Here is a 26,132-nt window from a genome sequence, read left to right on the forward strand (position 1 = left end):
CCATCAATTGGACAAACAAAAACTTATTTAATTCTTATAAATAAATCATATCATCAGAAATATCAGGAAAAGAATAAAAGGTACAGTATTATGAAATTTCTTAGCTCTAAATATGTATGCATTTCTACTGTATGTAATTTTATAGTTTTCTTTCAAAATTTTAAATCCATTTTTGAAAGAAATTTAAAAACTAATTTAAAATTGTAAAAAAGAAATGTCAATATATGCATGTTAAAAGAGCATAATAATTAGAGATCTATGTCATTCTCATTTATTAACTCGATCGGGGTCAACAATGTAGAATTAGTCGTGCACATTAACCAGATTTCATTTATATTTCTTTTATAGATTTGGAAATCCTTTTCTAGAATTAAAGTACATGTATTATAATATCAATCTGTGAATTGGACTTTATACCGAGAATGAAAAAAATTTTTAGATTGCTCTTTTAAATTTGCAATTATAAAAAGTTAAACTAACAAATGTTTTTTCTAGGCTTTTACTTTTTGTTTGAATTGATATCATTCGTACATGTCTCTAACCAGAGAGGAACCTGAGAGCAGTCATCGCGTCGTTTTAAGGTGTTTTCATCCATCAGCGCCACAAAATGTGCACATTGAACTATACAGTCAAATATTTATGAATCCCGTAGTAATGTGCATGACTTTTTGGGTCTCTTCTATGCTATCCACGTTTATTTGGTTCTGTTCATGCTATATCTATAAATTTTACAATTATATGCATTCATATTTTAAATCTGTTTTATGCAAATGTGCATAATCATGTTTTATAAATGTCCAGTACCACATATTAATCAAAAGCAGAATCCCACAGCATATCCATAGTGACCTACTGTGTCCGCATTAAGCTCGTGTTCTGTGGACAGAGACTGCATTCGACTGATCTGAACCTTTTCTGCTACCAATACGCTCAGATTTTGTCCAGTAGATTCTGTCTACAAAACACAAGCTTAATGCGGAGACAGTAGGCTATGGATCTGCTGTGTGGGATTCTGCTTTTGCAAGTTTGGTTATCTGGGTACATGATATAAATTCAATTAATTGATTTGATAAAAATTCACTTACTGATTGCTGTCGCTGCTCCTGCTGTTGCTGCTACTGCTACATTCCTTTTCTGGTTTTGATTCTGAAAATGTGATAAATATTATTTTCTAACCTAAACTCAAATACAAAAGCAGATAAAGAAATGTATCACTTGAAAAAATAGTATATTTAATACCGAGTCGCTCTATGGATGCCGCTTTCTGCTGACATATCCTGCTATTCTCAAACTGCACATTAATAACGATCGCCCGATACTTTATTCGGCAATCCCGATATTATGGATAATATATCACACACGACTAAAACGTAAACCGCGCGCGAGAATTTCACTTGGCGCGACCGTTACATTTGAAAAAATACGTGAAAAGGACGGCTCGTCTGTTAACGCGACGGCATTCTCAAAACCACTCAACACCGTACCTGCGCACAAATGAATACGCGAGCACGCACGGAGTCAACAGAACGTCCGACCGGCGGTGGAGTGGCGTACGTGACTGCAGGCAGGCAGACTCGGCGGTACTCGGCGCTAGTCGGCGTTGCTAGGCGACCGACTTGTTGACTCGCCGCGCCTGCGCCGCTGCCGCCATGTTGCTCTGTTGCTCCGCGCTCCAGTCGTCACGTACGCCTCTCCAGCGCCGGTCGGACGCTCCGTCGACTTCGTGCGTGTCTCGCGTGTTCAGACTTAAGGCCGAAAGCAGAGAACGAGACGTAGATGTCGTATTCGTAGTCGGAGGGTAAGGCAGAGAAAAACGTAAGTCGTAATATACTACTATTCTAGAGTCTAGAATAGTATATTACATGTACGACTTACGTTTTTCCTACGACTGCGACACCTACGTCTCGTTCTCTGCCTTCGGCCTAAAGTGTGAAAAGGATACGTTCGGTAGAATATCGCGAGTGCCAATTAAAGTGCTACTAGTCGTCGTGCGAGCATACGAAATTCTCGAAACGAATTTGTCTCCGTTCATTGTATCTCGGCGCGTAACTTTCATTCAAACGGTTTTCCTCGGCCTGCGTTTCCATGAAGTTACATGACGTCACGCCACTTTCGTGCCAGGTTGATTTTCGCCGCCAATCAGACGAGCCGTCCTTTTCACTTTTTCAAATGTAACGGTCGCGCCAAGTGAAATTCTCGTGCGTAGTTTACGTTTTACTCGTGTGTGATATATTATCTGTAATATCGGGAGTGCCGAATAAGGTATCGGGCGATCGTTATTAATGTGCGGTTCAAGAAAAGCAGGAAGATGTCAACAGAAAACGGCATCCATGAATCAAGCGACTCGGTATTAAATATACTATTTTTTCAAGTGATACATTTCTTTACCTGCTTTTGTGTTTGAGTTTAGAAATAATATTTATCACATTTTCAGAATCAAAACGGGAAAAGGAATGTAGCAGTAGCAACAGCAGCATCAGCAGTAGGAGCAGCGACAGCAATCGGTGAGTGAATTTTTATCAAATCAATTAATTGAATTTATATCATGTATATGTGATATTACACATTTATAGAACACAATTATGCACATTTGCATAAAACAGATTTAAAATATAAATGTATATAATTGTAAAATTTACAGGTATAGCCTGAAACAGAACTAATGTGGATGGATTAATGGACTGTAATTATATAATATAGATGTTGTAATATAAAATCTTTTACTAGATAGTCTCTTTACGTACAACAAAAAAATCTTAAAAATTTACATTAAACTTAAACTTGTACGTAGTTCATTAAGTATTATTTGTAAAATTATAATTTTGCGCGTACGCTCCTTTTGATCTCGCACAATTTTGTCATATTTAATTCTTTTTGTGCTATCAAGCGTCGCAATGATACTATTTTAGCGTCTATGAAAGCAGTTTTTTCTTTCCTCGGACCTCTTTTTCTTTTAAGATCATGCGGCGAAGAGTTTATGAAATTCTGTATAAGGCACCATGGACGTTGTTTGTTCATCAATGTGATCAAGTCCAAACTAATAGACGAGGAACGTTGTATCCGATCCTCATTGATGGGCATTTTCATCGCGAATGTATGACCCTCCGTAACTCTCTTCATGCAGAATGTACATTGATTTTTAGAAACAAAAGAGAACACGACGTAGCTATTTCTAGGTAATTTGTCTGGGATACTTAAATCAAGATAGCGATATTTGAACAACCTGGACACTTCGATGTAAGGATTTATCTGCAGTTTTTGTTTAATAGCATATCGATTTATTCTCTTTAATTTGTCCTGTTCGTCTGACAAAATCTGGTACAGCGCATTCAGTTTTTCTACTTTTGCACAAACTTTCTCCATAACATTGTCCGTTTTTTGAAACATTTCGGGATAAAGAATGATGTTGTTATCGATTGAAAAAGAGTCTTCCAAGTCTTGGAGAGAGAGCTTGATCAATTCTTTCCTTTGCGATAAGCTTAGAATCACATTTGGTTTATAATACTGCATACACGTAAACGACCTTTCTTCCACTCTTACTTCTTGAATCGCATCGACAAAGAGCTCCTTTTTTACGTAATATGTCCTGGATTGATCACAGTACACCAACCACACAATGTTCTCCATGCATAGACTAAAACTGGCACAAAGCGCCAATTTGTTTCTCACTTTTTCCCCAAAGTATATCTTTTCGAAAACCAATCCATATCTCGTTTCAAATTTATCACCTCTGTCATGTACCAAAATTACCACGTTTGCATGTTCTGTAAGGAGCAGCAGACCTGCCACCTTGTCTCGTTTCTTTACAGGTAGGATATCTACGATTACACTGTCACTGATGTAAACTAATTGTATGCAGGTTTGGGTATCTAATTAGAAAATTAAAAGTAAAAAATTAATAATTCTTTACTTAAGCCGGTATTCATAACTGAATCTTATATTTAATACCATCCTAAGTACTGTTTAAGATCCTATCAACTAAACACAGAACTGTATTAGTGTCTTGAGTTAATACCTTTTAATTTTAAATAAATTTTTAATTTTAATTAGTTATTTTTTAAACATAAATTTTAATTTACAAACTTTTTCCAAAATTAAAATTTATATGTAAAAGAAAAAAAGAGGAATACATTCATATATAAAAAATAAGCTGAATATTATTTCATATAAAAAAATATTTATTTCAAATAACTTAATTTGCAAATAAAAAATTAAATTTATTTCATGATTTATATTGTAATTATTTTGTTACTTGGAATAATCTAACTGTAACAAATTATGACATTCCAATTCAACTTTTGACTATATAAATACTTGACTATATAAGTACTTATATAGTCAAAGAATTCAATACATAAATAATACTTTTCAAAATTAATTTTTAATTTAATTTAATGCAATTTTTAGTAAACTAAATTAATTTTGTAAGTTATTAATTTTAACCTTATTTTAACTTAATAAAAAAATACATATTAACCTTTTACGGTATCACTCCTCAGAGTGTACAGCTTCTTGTGATGCGCGACGACGCACAGATTCTCCTCGGTTTCCCAACCAGTAGTGAATTGACTGAGAAACTGTGGCTCGGTGCTCGACGAATTCAGAGGAAAAGTGCACACTGCCTCGCTCGTGTTTAACGTAAGAGGGAACAGCAGTGTGGATGACTTGACCTGCTTGTCGTCAAGATAGACACCGTTGTTCTTGGCGATGAGTACCTACAAAGAGACAAACGTTTATGAATAAAATATAAATAATTATGTGTAAGCTATGTTTTATGTCGTCTATGTAAATAATTATCTATAGCTCAAAGAAGATTTAGAAATATAGAGAAAACTAACTTCCAGCTTTTGATTTTTATGATATTGTACACTTTAATTAGATAGATTAACAATCTTATAATTTAATAATTTTTCTTTGTATTGTGTTATTTAATTTATAGTAATTTTAGGGTTGAATTGTATATTTCAAAATTACATGTCTACATGAATTTATATATTGTTTACATTATTTTAAATTCACATAAATCTTTTATATGTAAAGAATACAAGCAATATGAATTGAATAACACAAGAGAAAAATAGTTAAGTTTCATAATTGTTCATAAGACTTAAAAAAATTAATAAAATAAATATTTTTTTTAATGGAATATAATTTTCTTGAAATCGGAATTCTCTATGATCCGTCGATTATTGTTTATGTAAATGAGTAAAACATTTTACATTGTATACACGTGATGTGTATATTATTCATATCTCACGCATAAATACTGAGCCTTGAATAATTTACATACCGTCTCGTCTACGTGAAAGAGATTCGTGTAAACAATCTATATAGACATAATTTCGGAATATACTATACAATCGGCAATTGCAGTCTTAACCTGAAAGAACTCGCCGCCCATGCCCAGAGCATTCTTGCTCAGCAAAGCAAACTCGCCGGACCGCGACAATTTGTAGGCGCCCTGTGGCGCGCAGATCAAGAAGGCTCGACTGTGGAAGAATTGCACCTTCCTGACAGGGGCCGGTGTCGACAGAACCCGTGGTGTCGCATCACTGGCCATCGACCAAGGAAATATTGCGAGTTTGTCAGCGTCCCAACAGAAACATGTCTCCACGCCGTAAAAGTCGCACATAGCGAAGTGCCTCGGCGAGAACTCCTCATCGTCGATCACGATGTGCATCCTTTCATATGACATTGCACGACATCTCACATCGATACACGTGCGACTCTCTTCTTTTTCTTCTTCTTATTTACCTTGGCTTTCTGTCCCTAGTGGGACACAGTAGTACAGTATCACAGTTTCAAACACCAAATAGATGCCAGTCTATGGGATTGACTGTAGACCTGTTCTTTTTAGCTGCACTGATGCACTGGTGCAACAAGTTAAAGTGAGACAAATATATTTTTTCTCATTCTAACTTGTTGCACAGTGCAGCAGTGCAGCGAAAAAGAACAGACCATGTGTGTCTTGAGTGTGGGGACAGCTTTATCGTAAAAATTTTGACTTACCGACCATAATTTCAAAAATCGCACGTGTTTCTAGTTGCACACGGTATCCGCTGCGCTCGTTAGATGGCACGACCATGTCACAAAGACGCACGCGTGGAGAATCACGTTTTGGAGTCGCTTCAATCGTAGTCTGGTCACAGACGCCATATTTTTGTCGCGGTTCGCGTTTGCCCTCGACAAAGTAATTTGCCGCGATCTCTCACACGGGATCCGGTGAGGGATTTTTTCAATTCAACGCAGTACAAGCGAAAACTTGATATATCTGACAAGTGGATCTGAAAGTACCGCGCGTACACTCCGTTGAACGATCGAGAGAGCGTATTTTTCGTATATGTCGGAACAAGGAGACACTCGCAGGCACTCTAGGCGGCCTGGAGCACGTAGCGTAGCGTGTAGCCGACAGTAGCGACAAAGAGAAGCGGAAAATTAGCCGCGCTCGACTCTCGGTCACGAGACGTGATACCTTCTTCACGTAGCGCTTTTTTTCCTCCCCTCCCCCGAGAGTATTCCGGGCAATTCCGGGGATTCCACGCTCCACGCGACAATTCGCGTACTAGCCGCGTTGTACGTTCTCGCGTTCTGGCAGCTCCGTTGCGGCGGTAACGGCAGATTCGAGCTAGCACAGAGTGGCTATAGCGCGCGGCATAACCTTAATCTCTCCCGGCGGGGTCGGCCGTGTGTGCGTGCGTGTCGGCGTGTTCCCTTCGCATTCTTCCCCGTTTGCATCTATCGCGCGAGGCGACAATGGCAATGAGCGAGGACCTCGGTTTCGCCGAGCTCTGCAGGCTGTGCTCGCTCAAGAGCAGCCACCAGCTGCAAATATTCGACAAGGAGAGCGAGCAGCGGCAGCTGCTGTTCAAGTTACATTCCTGCGTGAACATCACGGTGAGTATGTGGACGAGAACGCGGTCGCGTAGGTCGCCTGGGAGCGACCGTCGTTTCCCTCGGGAAGGAATCCAGATTTTTCGCTCGAATCGCACAAATCTGAGCGAGGAACGGTAGGGCTCCCTTTCGAAATCACGCGGAATCACATTGTCACTTGTACGGGATACTTTCAAGTGCGCAGACGTTTCTTTGTGAGTGAAAAAATTGCAAATTGATTTATCGTTTGAGTTGTTCAGAGAAAAAAGGATATTACTGTGTTAGGAATCCTTGAAGTATTAAAATTGTGACGCGCTGATGCATATACCACGATAACGCGGAGTTGTCTGTGACGTCGACTTATTTACAAATAACTATTGTTTTATGTGCTCCAATGCCCCGGTAATCGAAACAATTGTCGTGTGTTATATGGCACTTTTATGATTGAACGTCACACAAAAAACGGAAGGAGTAAGACCAACGTCCATTTCCACTAAAGTAAATTAACTTTGATGTCAGTTTAACTTATGCTTTGTCTTTTTCTAACTTTTAGAACCAGAAGAAGATAAAGAGCAAGTTAAACCGAGATCAAAGTTAATCTGCATTGGTAGAAGAGAACCTAAGGCTTGTTTGCACCAATGTGAGATTAATTTTAATCTCTGTTCAATTTGCTTTTTATCTTTTTCTAGTTCTACTATTAGGAAAGTAAAGTTAAATCAAATGTAAATAAAGATCCATAGCAGAATAACTGACTTGTAATCTTAAGACGATGTTTACTCTCTAAGTTTGTTTGTCTTTGGTAACAATAATAGTATAATAATTGTTTTATGTTCAAAGTCCTAAGCTAAAGAGCCGTTCTATTTTTAGTTAATAATAAATTATTGTATAATAACATTTTACTAACTCTACTTTTATACATATCACAAAAGTGCATAGCATCATGTAATAATAAATGATATTGTTTTAAAATTACAAATCAGCAATTCTGTTGCGGCCCTTAATTAGTGCAAATGGATCTTAAAACAAATTCACCTTGACAAAAAAAGCAGAAAGCAGAAACTATTGATTATCAGGGTGAGTTTTGAGTTTGGTTTCTTCTTTACTGTTGCTTGTCTATGATTGAACAGGTGTAATAAATTTGCTTACTGCTTAACTCCATTTCTATTAATGATTTATTTCGATTTAATATACTCTTTGTTTTTTCTGTGTTTAAGAATTAGAAAAAGGTTAGGAGCAAGATTTAATTAAACAGAGATTACAGTTAATTTACGTAGAAGTGGACATAAGTCTTATGTTTTTCTATGTGCCTCTGGCCTAAGATAATAGATTAATTTACTTTATTGTACTGAGAACAACATTTAACAGTTCCATTAAAACACAAATTTTCCTGATTATTATTTTAGCATCTGTTTCTTTGCATTTTTATATTATGTCTTTATGAGGTTAAAAAAGAGGCTATCAAGAGTTAAACTAAGTAGTTGAGTGTTGCAAAAAATTTTACAGTCAGATTTACAATTTCGCCATTTACAGTTTTAATTTTTAAACAGTGGAAAATATGGAGATCGTTTTGTTGTAGATAGGAAAAGAGGATGATCTGCCAAAAAATATCTGCCAGAGATGTATCTACAAGCTGGACATGTTCTATGAGTTTCGTCTCAGCTGCATAACCACAGAGACATTGTTGAAGAATTATGCTGAATCTTTGAAGAACATCGTTGCACTTAACAATCAGGTAAGTAAAATTTTTTCTACATACAAAAATTAAATTTCTTAAAAAATTTTAATTATAACAAATGTATTGTTGCAATATCACACTTGTAATCAGATTGTATATGTTCAATTTTTATTGCTAGAATTTTACATATTTTTAATTCGTTCGATAATATTGCATTTATAATGTTGCTGTTATAGAATAGTGATATTGGTGTTATTGGATATAAAGATAATTAATATCGTCTAAGCTGCGAAAAAGTACACGGCACAATTGATAAAACGGTCATGAAATTTGCTTCGTTGAACGAGCGTAGATAAGTATGAATTTTTCGGTTTCTCAATTCAGTTTTATCATTCGATTGACTGAACTATTTTAACTATTAATTAAATCAGGTGCGAGCCTCTTTCTTGACCTTATAAGAAATGTTCTAGAATATTCGTGGCGCGAAGTTGCTTTATCGTAGCTGCCTGTTTCGTGCGTGTAAAGTTTTTTATGCGGCCGCAGCGTGCCTTCTCTCCTTTTTCCCCCCTTTGTGACTTGGTCTATATATCTAACGATACTTTACATCTTCCAAAAAATGCTGTAATAGTAAATAAATAAAACTTATGAGATCAAAACTTGAAGAATATTAATTGTCACCGAAGAAACCAACTATTCTATAGAATCTCGTCAATGACGGGGAGTATCGCTAGATATGTGCATATCTTTTTTCTTCTTCCGTGCTTCTGGTAGTTGGCACGCTACACGAGAAGAACAGGATCGGTCGGACGGGAGCACAGGTCCTGTCGGATGAGGGGTCACGAGGTAGCAGGGGCGGGGGAAAGGGACGAGAAGAGGAAACGCGCGCAGGGGCGTAGCTGATCGGTAGCTAGAGGTACTCGGTCCCTGTTGACCCCCTCTTTCCGCTGTCTGCTGCACTCCCCCGGCGGCGCGCGATCTCAATAATTCCACCCTCGCGTACGCAATGGAGACGCGCCAGCAGGAGGAAGAGAGAGACAGAGACAGAGAAAGAGTGTGTATGTGTGTTTGTAGGTGTGTGTGCGTGTACGACGACCGACGTCGCGACGTCTATTGATCGGCGCGTCGCGACCGCGAGACGCGTCGTGCGCACAGAAAGCGAAAGTCGTAGCGTACTCCTTTCTTTACCGTCTCGACTGCCCTTTCCTCCCCTTCCTTTCTCCTCATTCTTCTGTGTGCTTCTGCAACTTATTTTCCTTCCACCTGCCGCGTTCCTTCTCTCATTCTCTTGTCACGTAACACCTCTATTTCCTTCTCAATTTCGCTGCTTTCGTTTCGTCTTTCTTTATCCACCTCTTTTTTTTATGCCTATCGGTATCTTATCACCATTTTATCTGTGGAATTTATCTACTTACCTTTGTGTGTGACGCGATACTTGTTGCCGTTTTAGCCTTTCGTCAAGGGAGATTCATAACTGTGACGTCGAATTGGAGTTGTGATGGTCATATCGCTACATCTTTCATCATTTGCATTTAAAATTTTTTTTTTGTTTAGATTTCTTGCACTTGTGTTTCGAAAGGACTTGATCATAAGACATGGTATAAATCCCATTCTACCTTCTCTTCTCTTCTTCTTTATCTTCTTTCGGTTCTACTTCTTCTTCTTCTTTTAGTCTCATGCGAGGTCTCTCTCGATCTCGGATCGTTCGATCCTCACCTCCTTCCAGCGTAGCCCGCGCATTTCCCCCTCTTTCCTTTTGTCCTGATCTGGCACAGTCTTAGGCACAGGTGCAACGTGAGTTGCCGGGCTCGTTCCGTGCGCGCAAGCACCTCCGAGAAACCTGTTTCGAAACCCGGGACAACGAGATCGACGCGGGCTCGTTACGTGGGTGACTCTTTTTCTCTTTCTCTTCCTCTCTCTCTTTCTCTCATTTTCTCTCATCGCTGGTGTTCGCTGAAATATTGGGGAGGGAGGATAGCGCGACGAAGAGAATTGCGGGACAGCGACGTCCTCGTCATCCCTGTGATGGCGTCTCTCCCATCACAGGAATCCGCTCCCGTGTTGCGGACATGTGCGCGCGCGCGCGCAGAACTTCCCCTTCTCCCTCCTTTCCCCCAGGGTCTCATCCTTTCTCTCTCGCTCTCTCAATGTCAGTGTCAAGGTCAGCGGGCCGACGCACCGGTCGCGAAGCGCCGCCACCACCGCTGCATCACGCACGGCGATACTCTCTCTCTCTCTCTCTCTCCTCGTGCATCCGATATTGCTTGCCGGTAGTTCGCGTATACGAGGAAGAGAAAAGGAAATCGAGCATAGAAAGGACAGAGGGACAAAACAGACGGACAGACAGAAGTGAGCGTATATCGCCGGCACCCCCACACGCAACCACCCTTAACGTCGCCGCGGGAGCAACATTCCGGGGATATCCGCCCCGGATACATCGTTGCTACGCGTCGTCGGTTATACTCCAGCGGTTGTCCTCTCCTTCTCCCTTTGGATCTTTTTCTCCTGGCTTGCATTTTTTTCTCCTTTTTCTCCATCCTTCCTCGCGTATCTGCCCCTCTCACTCTCTTTCTCTCTTTCTCTTTTCTCTCAGTCTCCGTTACATCTTCCTCGCGATTCCTCTCGTAGCGAGAGTGATACACACGAATCATTGCTCTTTGCGCGCATACATATAAATACACGCTCTCCCTGCCGATCGGCCAGCCCCCGTTTGTCTCTCTCTCCCTCTTTCTTTCTCTCTGTCGTTTTCCGATCGCTTGTTCTCCGTTGCACCCTCGGGCGCGCTACGCCGGCCGGCCGGCCGGCAGGCCGGCCACCGCGGTGCATTCCGCGGGGAGCCTCCGCTCGGTGTCGCTCTTGTATCGCGCGTCGCTCCGTCCGTGTGTGTCACCGGCTCTCTGCCTTACTTCTTTCTTGTCGTTCCCTCTTCCCGTTCTCGTCTTCACGCACACGTACACGTATACGTCCACGCATACGTCGTTCCCTCCCTCCCTCTCTCTAGCCCTTTCTCTTTTTCTTTCCCTTCACCTGCGGTGTTCCGTCTTTCTTTTCTCTCTTTCTTCTTCTCTGCGAGTCCGACAGCGAGGGAGACGTCTCCCCAGCCGTCTCGCGCTTATCCCCTCCGCGCACCGTCGGCTGCTTTTTTTTTCGCCTCTTTGTCCTTGCATCCTCCCGCGCCGGGAATCGGCGGCGGCGGCGGCGGTGGCGGCTGCTGCCAGCTTCGCGGCGCTCTCTCTCTCTCCGCTCTCCGCCTCGTAAACCGCGTGAATATTCCTCCGCGTATACGCGTCGCGGAAAAGCACGAAAGCGCGTGAACTTCTCGTAAGCGTGCAGGACCCGCGCGGGTGGGCGCGCATGTCAGTGTTAAGCGTTTGCATATCGAGTGAACTATCTCTCGTCGAAGTGTGCCGCCGGCTATTGTCGCCCTGGAGTACATCCCGGAGTAGTTTATGAGTCTCTCTAGGACTCCAACCCCACCGGAAATGAACATCGGATTCTCGTCGTCGTTTTTCCGTCGCGCGCGATCGGTGTTGTGAAAATTTTAATCGTGTTCCTTTCTTTCTCTCTGTTTCTCTGTTTCTCCTATCGAAAGTATTCCCTTTGGTCCTTTGATTCCGGAGCTCAACGGTCTTCTTTGTAACGTGGAACGTCTGGCCTACGTTAGTGCGTGGTAAGCGCGTCCGAAAAAGACGGGCCGTTTCTTTCCCGTGAGAGGACAATCGACTCGCGCGACTCGGCTTCTCTCTCCCCCTCTTTCTGAAACGTTCCTCGCTTTTTGACCATTATTGCACGTTCGTTTTGGGATTTTCTTGCTGCATTTTTTAAAAATGCAAGAATAATTTTTTCTTTAATCGTGAGTTATGACTGCATCGATGATCTATTGAATTGAGAACGAAAAAAAATTTGTGAAATTATTCGGAGTGCTCTCCGGAATTTCCTGACGCGACCTTAGCTTTCCTTATTGTTCTTTCCTTCGAGGGACCTTGATGAAACATTAGCGTACACTGGCGCCGAAAGATAGAAAGGGGAAGGGAAAATTTGCACATTGTTCTGGATCACTATGTACACGAGGGGAAAAAAATTAGAAACGTGACAGATGAACATTTTTAAAAGAAGTGCAATAATGCAGTCGAAATTAGTAATATGAGCTAGGCGCGTAATCTCGAAGTACTGTTATTATCGTCGATCGACAGTTTACGACCGAAACACCAAGAACTACGTAGCAGGAGAAAAGCAACTGCTCCGCGATAATTTTTTAACAATTTTATTCTGTGCTCTCTTTTTCGTTTGCGATAAGAAGTTGTATTTCGATCGCTTTCGCAAGAAGCTCCGGCCTACGTATCGTGTACACATGAATTTCCGGATCTTCGTAAAGCCATCTTTGATGCGCCGTTCTTGTGTCAGACGACGATTTGACGCCATAGAGGACGGTGCATAATCGAGCCAAGCATTCGCGTGTCTTCATTACGAACTTACATTTGCGATTATATCTTAAAATAAATCAACGTTTCGAATGTCGTGAAACTGACGAACGAATCCATTTATTTAGAGAATGGGGCTGCATTTTAACGAGTTACGTGAGTTGTGCCGTGTTGATAAAAAAAGAAAATAAAGCAACCGGGTTTTAGGAAAACTATGTTAATTTTTTATTAGATATTTCCGCGAACGTAATCCGGAGCCACATACAATATTTCGCGTTATTAAATAAGAATTATCGCACAGCGTGTGATCAACGGACGATTTGAATTTAGGGTACGAACAAGGACAAGATGTCGAACAGCGGGCAGCAGCAGCAGCAGCAGCAGCATGCGAATTACGCGGAAACGCACACCGCGGCACACGCGGCATTGCAGCAGCACATGGCTCAGCAGGCTGCTCAGGCGAGGCTAGCTGGACCTGGACCACACGCGGTTCCGCAGCCATCGAATCCCACGTTCACTTTGCCAGACGACGGGCTCGGTTACGACGACGGAGTAAGGGTGCTGCGTTCTATCGGAACATGGTATGCAAATAATCTATTTTCAATTAATTTTTCTTAGAGTATCACGTTTTAGAAGCAAGATCTTTTGTTGAGAACGTTCTCGAGATTGTCCGATTGTAATTTTTAAAATAATATGATACTTTCACGAAATGCCTGGCGATCTACCTTTACAGATATCGGCAGTAGAAAAGAAATATTAGATTGCAAGAAGAAATGTTCCTCAAAGCGTTTCTATAATTTTCCTAAAATCTTATTTTACATTTTAAGCCACGATTTGAAGATCGATCGCTTTTCTTGAATTCCGCATAACTATATTTCTATTAGTTTTCAAACAGAAGATATTGCAACATAGTTATCTCTCTGGTTGTTTCTTTATAGGTCGTCGGATTATTCTGCCGCAATGCGGCCTAGCATGATGCCGGCATTTCCCGGAGCGGACCAACAGTTTGGAAGTAGAGCACCGGTGGTAAATCAACCATTACGGACGACGACGGCGAACAGCGTGAGTGTTCGCCCGGGATCTGTTTCGAAAGCGACCAATACTGGCGAGCCGACGACGAAGGCGTTTGCTTGTACTGTATGTGGCAAGGGGCTCGCTCGTAAGGATAAACTTGTCATACACATGCGTATACATACCGGGGAGAAGCCATATTCCTGTGAGGTGTGCGGTAAGTGAGAAAATCATATTGAATAATTTGATTTAAATTATTAAAAATCGCAGATTATCTTCAATTTATGGTATCCACGAAGAATAGAAACCAGAAGAACTTACACGAAATTATCACTTAGAATGCATGCCGAAATCAAGTTCTGTGAATTAGAAATTAAATATGTGTAAGGAATGTACATACATACACAACACACACACACACGACACACACACACACACATTTGTCGCTAAATTCATCATGTTTTATAATCTCTATTTTTCATAGTTCATGATTATGTTAATGTTTCATTATGCTTATAATTGTATAGTATTAATGTATTTTTCGTTATTCTTTTATTGCCATTTTGTAAAAGTAAAAATGAGAACAGTTTGCTCTTTTTTTGCTGATGAAAGTTTCTTTACCTTTTTGAAAAAGGCGTGCACTACACGAATTTTATTTTCTAACTAGCTATGCCCTGCCACGCGTTGCTGTGGCTCTTTATTCTTAAACTACGTTTTTTTCAAATTTTCTTTGCTTTCGTTATTTAACTTTCAAGAGCCTTGCTTTACTGTTGCTCTTTTTATTTTATTTTTGAATAAGCATTTATCTATCTTTAATAAATCTAATATTCATTTATTCATGTACTTCTAACTTTTTTTTTCTAAAAGTTGCCATGGATTTAGAAATCCATTCAAAAGACTGTTTTAAATAAGTTCCTTTTTTTCAATAAAATAACAGCCATCTTTATTTTTCTTATTACTTTAATTTAAACATAATAGAAACATTCTTCGCCTCTCCCGGTCTCTCTCGTCTCTCCCCGTCTTTCCTGGTCTCTCCCCGTCTCTCCCGGTCTCTACCCGTCTCTCCCAGTCTCTCCCCGTCTCTCCCGGTCTCTCCCCGTTTCTCTGCGTCTCTCCCGGTCTCTCCCCGTCTCTCCCGGTCTCTCCCCGTCTCTCCCCGTCTCAATGTGTCAAAATTTTAATAATATTAATGAAAAACTATTTTTTACACTTAAATTATGGCTATCATTTTTGAAACACCGGTATATCCAAAATCAGATCCCATAAGAACACTCCCGGTTACGAATGCAACGTTGTGTCAAAATTTCAAAGCAATTGGTGAATAACTTACGAAGATCTTAGATGAGTAACAAACATTTTACATTTTTATTTATATAGAAGATAGATAATAATTGAATATAAAATTCTTTTTCTAATGTAGTTCACTAATGAACGTAATGCGAACAAAGTACGTTTAAAAGACAATCTCGTTTTGGCTTCTATTTTTTATAAAAAGAGCCAACCGTTTTTATTTTTACTTTTACAAAACAGTAAAACAAGGACAAATATGCAATTATTAATATTATGCAATCTACAATGATGAGATTGACATTGACCATGAACCATGAACCATGAAAAATAAAACTATAAACCATGGTGAGTGAATTTAATGACAAAAATTATATTTTTTACAATAATACTTAACTAATTCATAGAAAATATCTGATTTCAACTTGCTTCTGGTCTTTATTTTTCATGGTATTTATAAAGTAAACAAATAAAGAACTTGATGTGTATTGCAGGCAAGGCGTTTGCACGTCGAGATAAATTGGTCATCCATATGAATAAACTTAGACATAGACCCGGTGTTTCGCCTTTGTCGGCACCTACTACTCCAAGAACTGATCATCAGCAACAGCAGCAGCAGCAACAACAGCAACAAGTGCAACAGCAACAGCCATCTCGCCAAGACACTATTCATAAATTGAAGGAGGAACCAGTGAGTTGGGCTTGCGAATTATGCGGACGATCACTTGCTACCCGAGAGGAATGGACGCAACACGCTCGGTTAATAACTTTTTATTTTTATGTCTGTATATGTGTATAATTTTTAATTTAATGTTTTTGTAATTTGATTTTGATTGCTCGCAGATCTCATTTGGACGCAACTGTGCCGCCACAACATGCCGCTCCATATTTTCCAGGATCTGCTCCACCACCGCAATCCTATGCTGCCGAGAGGAATTTTTGCTTAATGTGTCGCGCCGACTTCACAGATAAGGCTGAGTTTATGTTTCATATACGTACGCATTGCGAGCACGGACAGCCGTCAAGTGGTAAACAAAGCGGTGGGGATGCCGCGACGGCCGAACTTATTGCCAGAGGACTCGTCGATCCTTCTGGATTATGCAGCTAGAATTACTCTTTTCCCTGTCATTACGTACCGTCGATTTGTGTCTTACCATAGTACAAGTTTTCTGCTCCACTTTGATCAGAAACTTTCGCATAGAGTGTCATGCATATTGTGATTGTAATGATATATATATGCCAACTTATTGATAATAGATACACAGTAGCATGTTCGTTATAACTTGCTATAACTAATAAGAAATGGCAATGTTAGTATTCATTCATGAATTAAGTTGGTAACTTGGTACAACTGTGATTATGTTTTAATATATTTTTAGTAGAACTTTCTGTATATGACGTGGGTCATTTATGACTGAAAATACTCTTTCTGAAGGTAAGCGAATTTTATGCATTAAGTTTGATTATTTTTTTACACGGTTTAAAAATTATTGGAAAGTTTATTCAATATTTTTTAACGAGTTAATAGATTAATTTCAAGACAGAAAAAGACGGTAAAGAACGATAAAGAAATGAACCATTTTACGCACTTTGTACTTTTACGCACTTGTAGCAAATACATATCAGCAGAGTTATGTCAAGGAATTATTTTCAGGAATACACTACTGTGTGTCTTGACACGAGATAAGATCTACGTTATTGAGAAAAAGAAATTTTAGATACTGACACGATATTGCGTCATAGTAAGAACGTACACTATTGTGTCGGTATTTGAAAGTTACTACTTAATAGTATACGTTCCTACATAGTTAGCTTGTCGCTATTTGTAGGTAACTAGTAGACCTATTCTGTAACTTTTTAATATAACATGTAAGTTCTACTCATGATGTAGTTACAGTAATTTAGTTGTACTTTATTTCTCTCAAAATTCAGCATTATTTGAATATGTATGTCTTATTTATTTAATGACTGAATTTTTTATATGAGAAATATGTATTTCTTATATGTTATATTTGAACATGATGTAATATTTTATATATATAATATATATAAAATATATTTATATATAAAATTTTATCTAAGTTTTATTGAAAAGTATTTCTGAAAATTTTCTGAAAAATAGCGAGACTGAAATGTGTGTAATTGAATCGTACTGTCTATACAATGTGAATAAAGTCTAAAAAAGTAAAAAGCATACACATACAAAGATCAATTATTGCTATACATATTATTGCATCATTTTTAAATCAGTTAGATTTAAATAGTTAGACTTGAAAAGTTACAAAATAGGCCTGTAATAGTATGTAATTTCTGATGTACAGGTTTGTTCTCAATGCTATTATATTTTTTATATGTATATGTATGTTTTAAACTGCAACGTTATAATTTAGAGGATTTATTATTTTGATAGCATATCGTTTTTCTCGATCTAGATTTTAACCTCAAAGAGAAAATAAATTGTACCGTCATTTAAAAATCTGTCTGATAGGGATAATTAATTATGTAAAATTATTAAATTTTTGCACAGGATGATTCATTTCATTTACATATTATTTTTTAACCACATTTGTTATATGAAAAATCTGAAATTGTGTTTAAAGGAAATATCTTATAATTAGTTTTATATTTTATATCAGAATAAACTTTATAAAAATCAAATTATAAAGAAAAAGTGTAATAATGATAAATATATTTCATTTTAAAAATATAAAATTTTTTTACCGATATTGAAATGATCAAACTTAATGAATCATCTTCTGCAATCGTATATTTGTCAATCACTCGTTGACTGTTCTTTTATTACGATGATTTAACACTTTGACATGTAATATTTAGGCATGTTAAATCGTTATTTAATGATTTGTACTTTTTTACGGAATTTTTTGAATTTCCAAAGACAGTAGGACGAATGTTAACTTGTGTACTAAACATGGGGATTGCTGCTGCACATAAACATCAGAGATAGGTCGTGTATCTAAAAGCAAAACTTTCGTTAAAAACGAGCTTGAAATGAACTTTAATTTGAAAGTGTTCTAAATTTTATCAATTTCTATTCACATTTTTGAAAAAATTTTTGTAATAAGTATAAATGGTTTTTACACATTATATTTGACACGAATTCGAAATGTTCAAACATTCAAAATTCTAAATTTATTAATTGGTTTTTAGCGCAAGTAGAATTCTTTTCATCGATGTTTTTTTACTGCAATGATTATTTCTTCTTCTTATTATTTTCTTTGGAATCTCAAGTATCAGCATGTACTTAATCAAGGACGCGCGAGATTTATTTTTAGTTATTATGGCTATGGAGAATGCAAAAGTTTCTTATACGATTAATCATGAATCATTTATGATATACGTTTTCCATTATGCGAAAAAAATGTAAGGAAAGTTTTTATTTTTTAATTTTTATTTTATATCTAGATTTCGGATAATGATTATGTAGATTGGTAAATAATTTCGTTGTTTTATCAGGAAGGAAAAACATGTACACGAATGCATTTGTTATTCGCAATGGAAAATTAGGGACAATAATAGAGTTCCAGTTTTCGCTGGAAGTCGAGGACGCGCGTCAGTAGAGACTCTCAGGCGTGTTAATTGTGAATTTGCATTGTGAACAAACTATATCTTCCAGAAGAAGCCGATAGAATTCGCTTATTACAGCGCTTAAAGCTTCCTCTCTTGTCTCCTTAGAATAGTTCTTTAAGATAAGCCAGTAAAATGCGGTAAGAACGCGAGATTGCCGTGCCTCCTGCCCCACGTACAAATCCGCTTCCGGATTGTTTTCCATTTCGACAGTTCATGAGACGACCGTGTCTCTGCGATGATATAAAAATCAAAAAGAGTCGGAGCCTAACGCTGAGCGTATATTTTGTGTAACGTAACATTTACAACTACGTCACTAGAGATATAAATTACCGCGACAATAGCGACTGTTTTTAGACTATCGCATGCTTGACAAGTAAAGCGGGAACGTCCCGTTCTTCACCCAACTTGTATTTTTTTTAGCGTAGTGAGATTAGTAAATAGTTCTGCCCGCCATGAGGCCAGTTTTTTTTTTTTTCAACGCTCGTTTGCATCACGTGCGCCGTACTGTTTTTTCGCGCGCATGTTAAGACGCAGAAAGTGTAAGAAAGTGCAATCAAATATGAAACAAGGTTGCCTTTGGGTTCAACCACTTTGTGTGTGTTTGCAGTTTAGGAGATAAATAATTGATAATACTCGCCTATACAAATCGGTTATGATCACGACTAACGTTAGTATTTAGCGTACGATAGAGAAATTAGAAATTACTCGGGCCAGCATGCGGGAATAAAAAGGAAAACGCCGCCGATGTTACACGCTTCAATGTATCGTTCAATGTACGTAAGCGTGAGAGTGTACGCAGGCATTTGTAGCTTGGATTTCTTTACGAAAATTTCCTATACAAGCGAAAGAAAGGGAAAAGCTACGCGTTTCAAGTTGAACGCTATACATAGCATTCCCGCGCGTTGAGAGATTTGGAGGAACCAGACGCAAGAATAGTGCCTTTCCTCTGGGACTTATTCACGTCATCATTTTTTGAAATTCACGTGTTGGGGAGGTACATCGGCATAGATAAAACATTGACATAAGTTAGTTACTTGTAGGTAAGACGGCGTTTATTTTCATTTTCGTCCTTGTATTATTGAGGAGAGCGAATACAGTTCGATGCCACACTGCCTCTACAGCAGCTGTTTTTTTTAGACTACTTTTATACTGTTGATGTCACGCGCAGCTAATCAGAGTCTGTATATTACTACCATAATTATATACGAAACGAAATGTATACTCAATAATATACCTTTATAAATAAAACACGACCGAAAGGAATCACGTCGCATTTATTGCTTCGGCGGATGTTGATCTCTGCGCGTAAAATTTTTTATTTTGTGACGAAAGTTTTACAACGCAATGACGATAAAGTTAGTAACTTCCATCAATTCAACTCTTATGGAAAAATACTATTGAACTTGCGAAAAAATTATTGAAATTAATAGTGAACAATATTGAAGGCGAATGGTTTTCCAATTTTCAATAGTTCTTTTGTGAGTCCAATAGTATTTTTCCATAAGGGAAACGATAGCGTTGTAACGGATTTTCCGACGGTGACAATGTCGGGGTGACCTAAAACATCGAAGCGGCAATTGCATTTCTTTCTGCCCACCTAAGGTTGCCGAGTTCCTGCTCGGATGCAGGCCCGTTCGCCTTGCCAGATCGCGCGCCCCGCCCGTGTTACCGGCAACAATAATAATGGCTAGCGAACCGGCTCGACTTGGTCGCATTTTTATTTCCTCGCCCTTGCCGAGACCCTCCTGCCCTCCCGCCTCCCCCTCCACGCGCACGATGGCGTGGCGCATTCGCATTATCACTCGCAAGCCTGGATAATAAGATAATCGCTCCTTTGTCCCTCCTTTCTTCCATTTCTGCCGGTAATTCGCCGTCTTTCATGGATAGACGACGAGAGAAGCGCTATTTCTGTAGTACTTTATATAGCGATAATCGCGTATGTATTTAAATATGCAATGTAATTTTAATTTCATTGCGACGAAGGATGTATTTTTTTATATTAAAATATTAGCAATTATTTTGTGTTGCTCGTAAGATGAGGAAGAAGGGAATTTTGTCGTTTTTAATTCGTTAACGTGAAAAAATATATCTTTATTATTAAAGTCAAACTTATTCTATTACAATACATGTATCAAATAAATTTAATTACAATTGTAAGTTAAATTGAGACGTGTGATTGAATACACGTCTAGTACAGCGTTTCTTGTAAAAGTATATATACGTATATCGGGCGTATCCCACATTTTCTTCGATATCGTGGGATTCTCGGTTGCAACACCATGGAGAACGCAAAGGTTACCGGATGAAAGTAACCCGACCCCATGAAGCATGTGATTGTGCTTGCATTTGTTGTACGGGAAATTGCTATGCAAGGTACATCAGGCATTGCACGAATGAACGAGATGAAAACCATTCGTGCAGTTTCGACGTTTTATTTTCCAGGCGCAAACAAGGAATGGTACTGAACTGGTTCGTTAAAGAACCTTTTACGAGAATAAACAATGTTTTGACAACTTTATTGATAATTAATATGAAAAAAGAAATAATCTAATATTTATAACAAGCACGTTAGTTTTAGGATTAATTTGAAACGTGAATAATAAAAACGAAAGTTGACGTCGCGATTTTGAAAGAAATTATTTTTTACATATAAAATTATGTTTACCTATTACCGGAAAAACTGCGAAAATCTGTAGTTTTCGAAGAATTAATTTTTTATTCTTGAAAACCATGAATTTTTAAAGAACTTTTCTGATATTTAGGAAAATTTTTGAAATGTTACTTTTAAATTTTAATTTTGTATTTTTAAAAATAAAATTATCTCTTTAACTCTTTTTTTTTAAATAACACAAAACCGATTATAGTAATATTGTATATATGTTCGCGTACCTTCTTGTATGACCCGCGAGATTTTATTAAAAAATTAATGACAATACATTGTTCTAAATTAGTTGTGTTTATCTTTCAAATTATGTACTTCTAGTAAGCTAGATCCGTGTATTCTAGATCGTTATATGCCGTATTTTAATTTATACTATTTTTTTAGTATTTTCTTAAATGTAATATTCAAAACTTAATGGGTTTATTTTGCAATTGTATATATGATTAAGGAATACTGAAAAGTATAATCAAATAAATTTATTTCAAAGCTGCATTGAAAATTTCTCTAATCTTACCTGAGAAATTTTTAAAGAAAATTTCTGGAAAATCCGGAAATATTTTTAGAAAAATCTTTTTTTTTGCAAAATCTAAGTGAACACTCTGTACTGATTTTTCTACACTCATCCACATTTTTAAAAGTTCAAAATTTTTATTTTTTAATTCGGCGAGCTTTTGTCACCGGTTTTCACATCGTAAACTCAACGTGTCACTCAACTTTTACTGAACGTGTAGGAGAAGCCGTCGGGGGTCCGATTGAAGTTGAGCTTTCCAGGCGGGTAGAAATTCCGGGGTGCCGTCGGCGCCGTTATCGCGTTGTATTGCGGCGCGACGGGGCGGAGTTCGGGCCGATAGCGCGGCTTCGGTGGCGCATATGAGGGTATGCTTTGCAACTCCGGGGGATAATGATAGCGAGGCGGCGGCTGCGGTCGGTACTGCGGCTGAAGCTGCGGTTCAGGTTGCGGCAGAGGCTGCAACAGAGGCTGCGGTTGATAAACGACAGGTTGCTGCTCGTAATCCGGCTGGTAGCGCCGCGGATACTGCGGAGGGGGTGGCGATGCGTAACTCGGGGGTTGATAATCCGGGGGATTATATTGCGCCAGCGGGACGTACTCCGGCTGCGGTGGCACCTGCGGGGGTGCACTGGGAATATGGTCCCCGATCGCCTGCGGGACAGAAAGCTGAGAATTAACTTGAAATTTAATTAGATCGATAGATTAAAATTGATGGGGATGGATTGGGCAAACTTTATACTATCGTGCGATTAATTTGAAGCAGCAAACTATTGTGTTCGGTTGGCTCTTCAATTTTTATTCTAATTCTCTTAAAATTCTAATGAAGTTTAATTATAGGAAGCTAGAAAATTAATTAACAAGTAAATGTGCACTCTGCGTACTTGGAATCCGTTCTTTCCCGCCGTGTAGGTGACAGTGCGCCTTTGCCCGGTTGGATCGATGTACGAGTACGAGCCACGACGATTACCGTCTACGTCGCTCTCCTCCTTAAATTCCACTCCGTCTTCTTGAGAGTATGCGGCACCGAAAGTGCCATCACCCCCGAGATAACGCGCGTCGCTTAAAATCGCCGCGTGATGAGGCGATTGGTAATAAGGCGCTTGACAGGAGACACCCACGATAATGCCCAACAGTATAATCTGTGTAATAAAAGTAAAATTTAAAATACAGACATTTTTTACTTAACACGTATATTTTACAACACTGACATGATTTTGGTATATTTTACTAAATTTAACGACACAGTTTTCACTGTATTTTATATGGAATTACATTATTACGATTAAATAAGTGATTTAAGACGAGAATATAATTCGAGATTAGATAAATACTCACGATCGAGGCGGACATGTCGAGGGAATAATGAATTCTTAGACAGTGGGAAGCGCAGCAGTGCTCCCAGAAGCCGATGAGAGGGGCGTTTTATACGGCAGATTGGCTCAGGGCGATCCAGCAAGAAGGCCTTGATGGCAACCCGCGCGTCCCAGTCCCGGATTACATCGATGTTCCACCACGCCTTGCGAACAGTTTCTGTGCGAGTTTTCTATTCGTACTCTCCGCGTGGTAACTTAGGCTGACATTTCGCTCTGCTCACGAGAAAGCCGCGAGTATGCCGCTCACACAGTTTATATTATGAAATTTCCAAAATCCCCACAACATTACTTCTAATTTGTATGCCGAGTATTTCTGTGGAAAACTATCGTGAAAACACTTCTGTAAAAAACCGTAATGAAAAGAAGTGGCTTTTAAAAAAAATTATTTTATGCGTTTTACTTGTAATAATTAAACAATCTGCACTTCTATAGAAACGTATTTAATTAATTTAATTGATTTATGTTTATAGCTTATATAGTTATTTTCAAAGAATTATTTTAAAAACATGGAACTTTGTAAGTAATTTGTAAGTCATTTTTTAATAATCGACAGTATTCTTGACGTGATTCTTCTTTGCGTAATCTTGCATGCATGCATGTACGCACGTATGTAAGACACACACACACACATACACACACACACACACACCGAAGAGTGCATAACTTTTTTTTACTGTAACGTGAATGTTTTGATAATAAAAGCTACATCCATGTTTTCAAAGAAGTATAACGCATAAAGTAACAAAATTATTTTTAAATTTTATAAGAGTTTTGTTGGTTAAAGTCCTGCGAGGGATTACTACTTTACACTTTTTACTTTGCGTTGTGATCAACTTCTGATCTTTTACCTTCATTATTTACACAAATGAGTTGCGCGGTTGCTTATTTACTTCTTTAATTAAACCTTTTATAAATGTAAGTTCTATTCAAGATCAGAATATAATAAAGATATAAAATCCACAAAGAAAGTAACAAATGTTTCAACAGAAAAGAATATTGTCTACTCAAATAATTATATATAATTATATACAATTATATATAATAAAAGTATTAAAATTTATTATGTGTTTCAAGTTTACAAATGTATTGAACTGAGAAGCGCTGAGCAAGTGTCAAGATCGAAAAGATAGAAAAGATAGAAAAATTTGAGAATTTATAATGCTGAAGAGATTTAATTCTGAGGCCTATCGCCTCGATACACAACAGTAGATTATATACCGACTTTACTGAACGCTGTTACCGACTTCCAATAGATTATCGGAGGTATAACGGCAATCGTGCCGAAACTTAGAACATTCTTCGAGGTTGGCGTCACTCGCGCGAATCTTTGAAATTACTACTTCTCTTTCTTGTTCGAATATCAAAGCTCTCGTTGAAGTAAAAAAAAAACAAGTATATTTTCTCCTTACGTTTTTCCCGTAGTAATAATTAGATCTTCGATTTCACTCGTGATGTTACGATTGCGGCAATGAGTTTTTACGCCTATTACCGCATCGTCAAATTGGAATCGACGCGGAGCGCGCGGGACTTCAGGAAAATCAAGCCTAATGCATTTTAATTGCCTCTTGGCGCGCATACATTAACTGGGGCGTAATATAGACTTTGCCTGTTTCAGATTTCCTCAATAATTGAATAAGGACGGCGAAAGTGCGGATCTCATTGCTCCCGGTCTCAAAGCTTTTAGACATTTTTCCCCATTTACGATTATCTCTGCATCGCGCAATCGCGCGGCGTAAAGTAAACGTACAGATTATAAAACTCCTTGGTCGGGGCATATCCTGTTTCGCTATTTTATTCGCCTATTCCAAACGGCGCGATTTTTTCCCGCATTACACTCGAATGCACGTTAGGATGGAAAATTTGTGTTAGATTTTACATGTATCGGATGTTCCAAACGGTTCACTCACATTTTTGTGTTAATTTAACACGAGATGAATATGTTAGAAACTAAATATTATATAAAAAATAAACACCAAAAATATAATGCTTCGACACAATTTGAAAGAGTGTGAGAACTTGACTATCGGGCGTGACATCTCATCAAACTCTAATTCTGAAGTGCTATTAAATAAATTTATTTAATTTGGTTTAATACAGTTTTTATCATTAAAATTTGATAGAAATAACATTTAACAAGGTACACCTTGCAATCTATAAATAAAAAAAAAAATGTAAAAAATTCTTAACTTTCAATTTTCATCTACAGTAGTGTTAATGTAAGAAAAAATATGAGTATTCTTTAAATTGGAATTCAGTAATAATTTTCCTACTTCAAATTATAATTATATCAATTAGTGAAATACGCACTGTCTTTCAATGGTAATACGCTGATTCCGATCAGTGTGTGAGAGTATCCCCGTCTTAATCGGAATCCCTGAAAAAAGAAATATTCCCTAGCAATCACAGTTAAAAGTAGAAAACAGCAAATCAGTGAATAATACTATATTGATTCCGATTTAAAGAGTAGCAGCACTCTGAAATCAAATGTCCACCTATCGTAACTTTCTACCATTATATTCATCCAGTCTGGGACGTTTTATGTAAATTAGTTAACTAGTAAATTAATTCATGCGTGGATATTTGTCGAGCGCGGTTGAAGTATATCGTGTCGGTCGAGATATCGCGTATCGCAGATATCTCGACCGTGCGTTCGAACGGAAGGAAATGCATTTCTACGTTCGCATCGCGCGTGAAGTAAATTCCCGTCCGCAGACACAAGATCTTCCCAGTCGATCGG

The 26,132-nt window shown here is 38.3% G+C and overlaps 3 protein-coding genes across 3 annotated transcripts; 1 reads left to right on the forward strand and 2 right to left on the reverse strand.

Annotated features, from left to right (window-relative positions):
- Window positions 1-2,701: 2,701 nt before the first annotated feature.
- On the reverse strand, window positions 2,702-6,148 carry LOC105840345. Its single transcript, XM_012687250.3, has 4 exons — window positions 6,010-6,148; window positions 5,381-5,769; window positions 4,478-4,715; window positions 2,702-3,869 (listed from the first exon to the last, which is right to left on the reverse strand). The coding sequence occupies exons 2-4, from the start codon at window positions 5,693-5,695 to the stop codon at window positions 2,815-2,817; spliced, it is 1,608 nt and encodes a 535-aa protein (XP_012542704.2). The 5' UTR covers window positions 5,696-5,769; window positions 6,010-6,148; the 3' UTR covers window positions 2,702-2,814.
- Window positions 6,149-6,722: 574 nt separating this feature from the next.
- Window positions 6,723-20,112, forward strand: LOC105831546 (zinc finger protein 467). The gene is made up of 6 exons (XM_036286865.1): window positions 6,723-6,894; window positions 8,447-8,602; window positions 13,294-13,544; window positions 13,902-14,191; window positions 15,756-16,020; window positions 16,105-20,112. The coding sequence occupies exons 1-6, from the start codon at window positions 6,754-6,756 to the stop codon at window positions 16,367-16,369; spliced, it is 1,368 nt and encodes a 455-aa protein (XP_036142758.1). The 5' UTR covers window positions 6,723-6,753; the 3' UTR covers window positions 16,370-20,112.
- On the reverse strand, window positions 19,312-25,540 carry LOC105831548 (early nodulin-75). The gene is made up of 3 exons (XM_012671745.3): window positions 23,358-25,540; window positions 22,904-23,161; window positions 19,312-22,673 (listed from the first exon to the last, which is right to left on the reverse strand). The coding sequence occupies exons 1-3, from the start codon at window positions 23,370-23,372 to the stop codon at window positions 22,221-22,223; spliced, it is 726 nt and encodes a 241-aa protein (XP_012527199.2). The 5' UTR covers window positions 23,373-25,540; the 3' UTR covers window positions 19,312-22,220.
- Between the last annotated feature and the right edge of the window lie 592 nt (window positions 25,541-26,132).

The sequence above is a fragment of the Monomorium pharaonis genome, chromosome 5 (assembly GCF_013373865.1).
Source record: "Monomorium pharaonis isolate MP-MQ-018 chromosome 5, ASM1337386v2, whole genome shotgun sequence".
Lineage (NCBI taxonomy): Eukaryota > Metazoa > Arthropoda > Insecta > Hymenoptera > Formicidae > Monomorium > Monomorium pharaonis.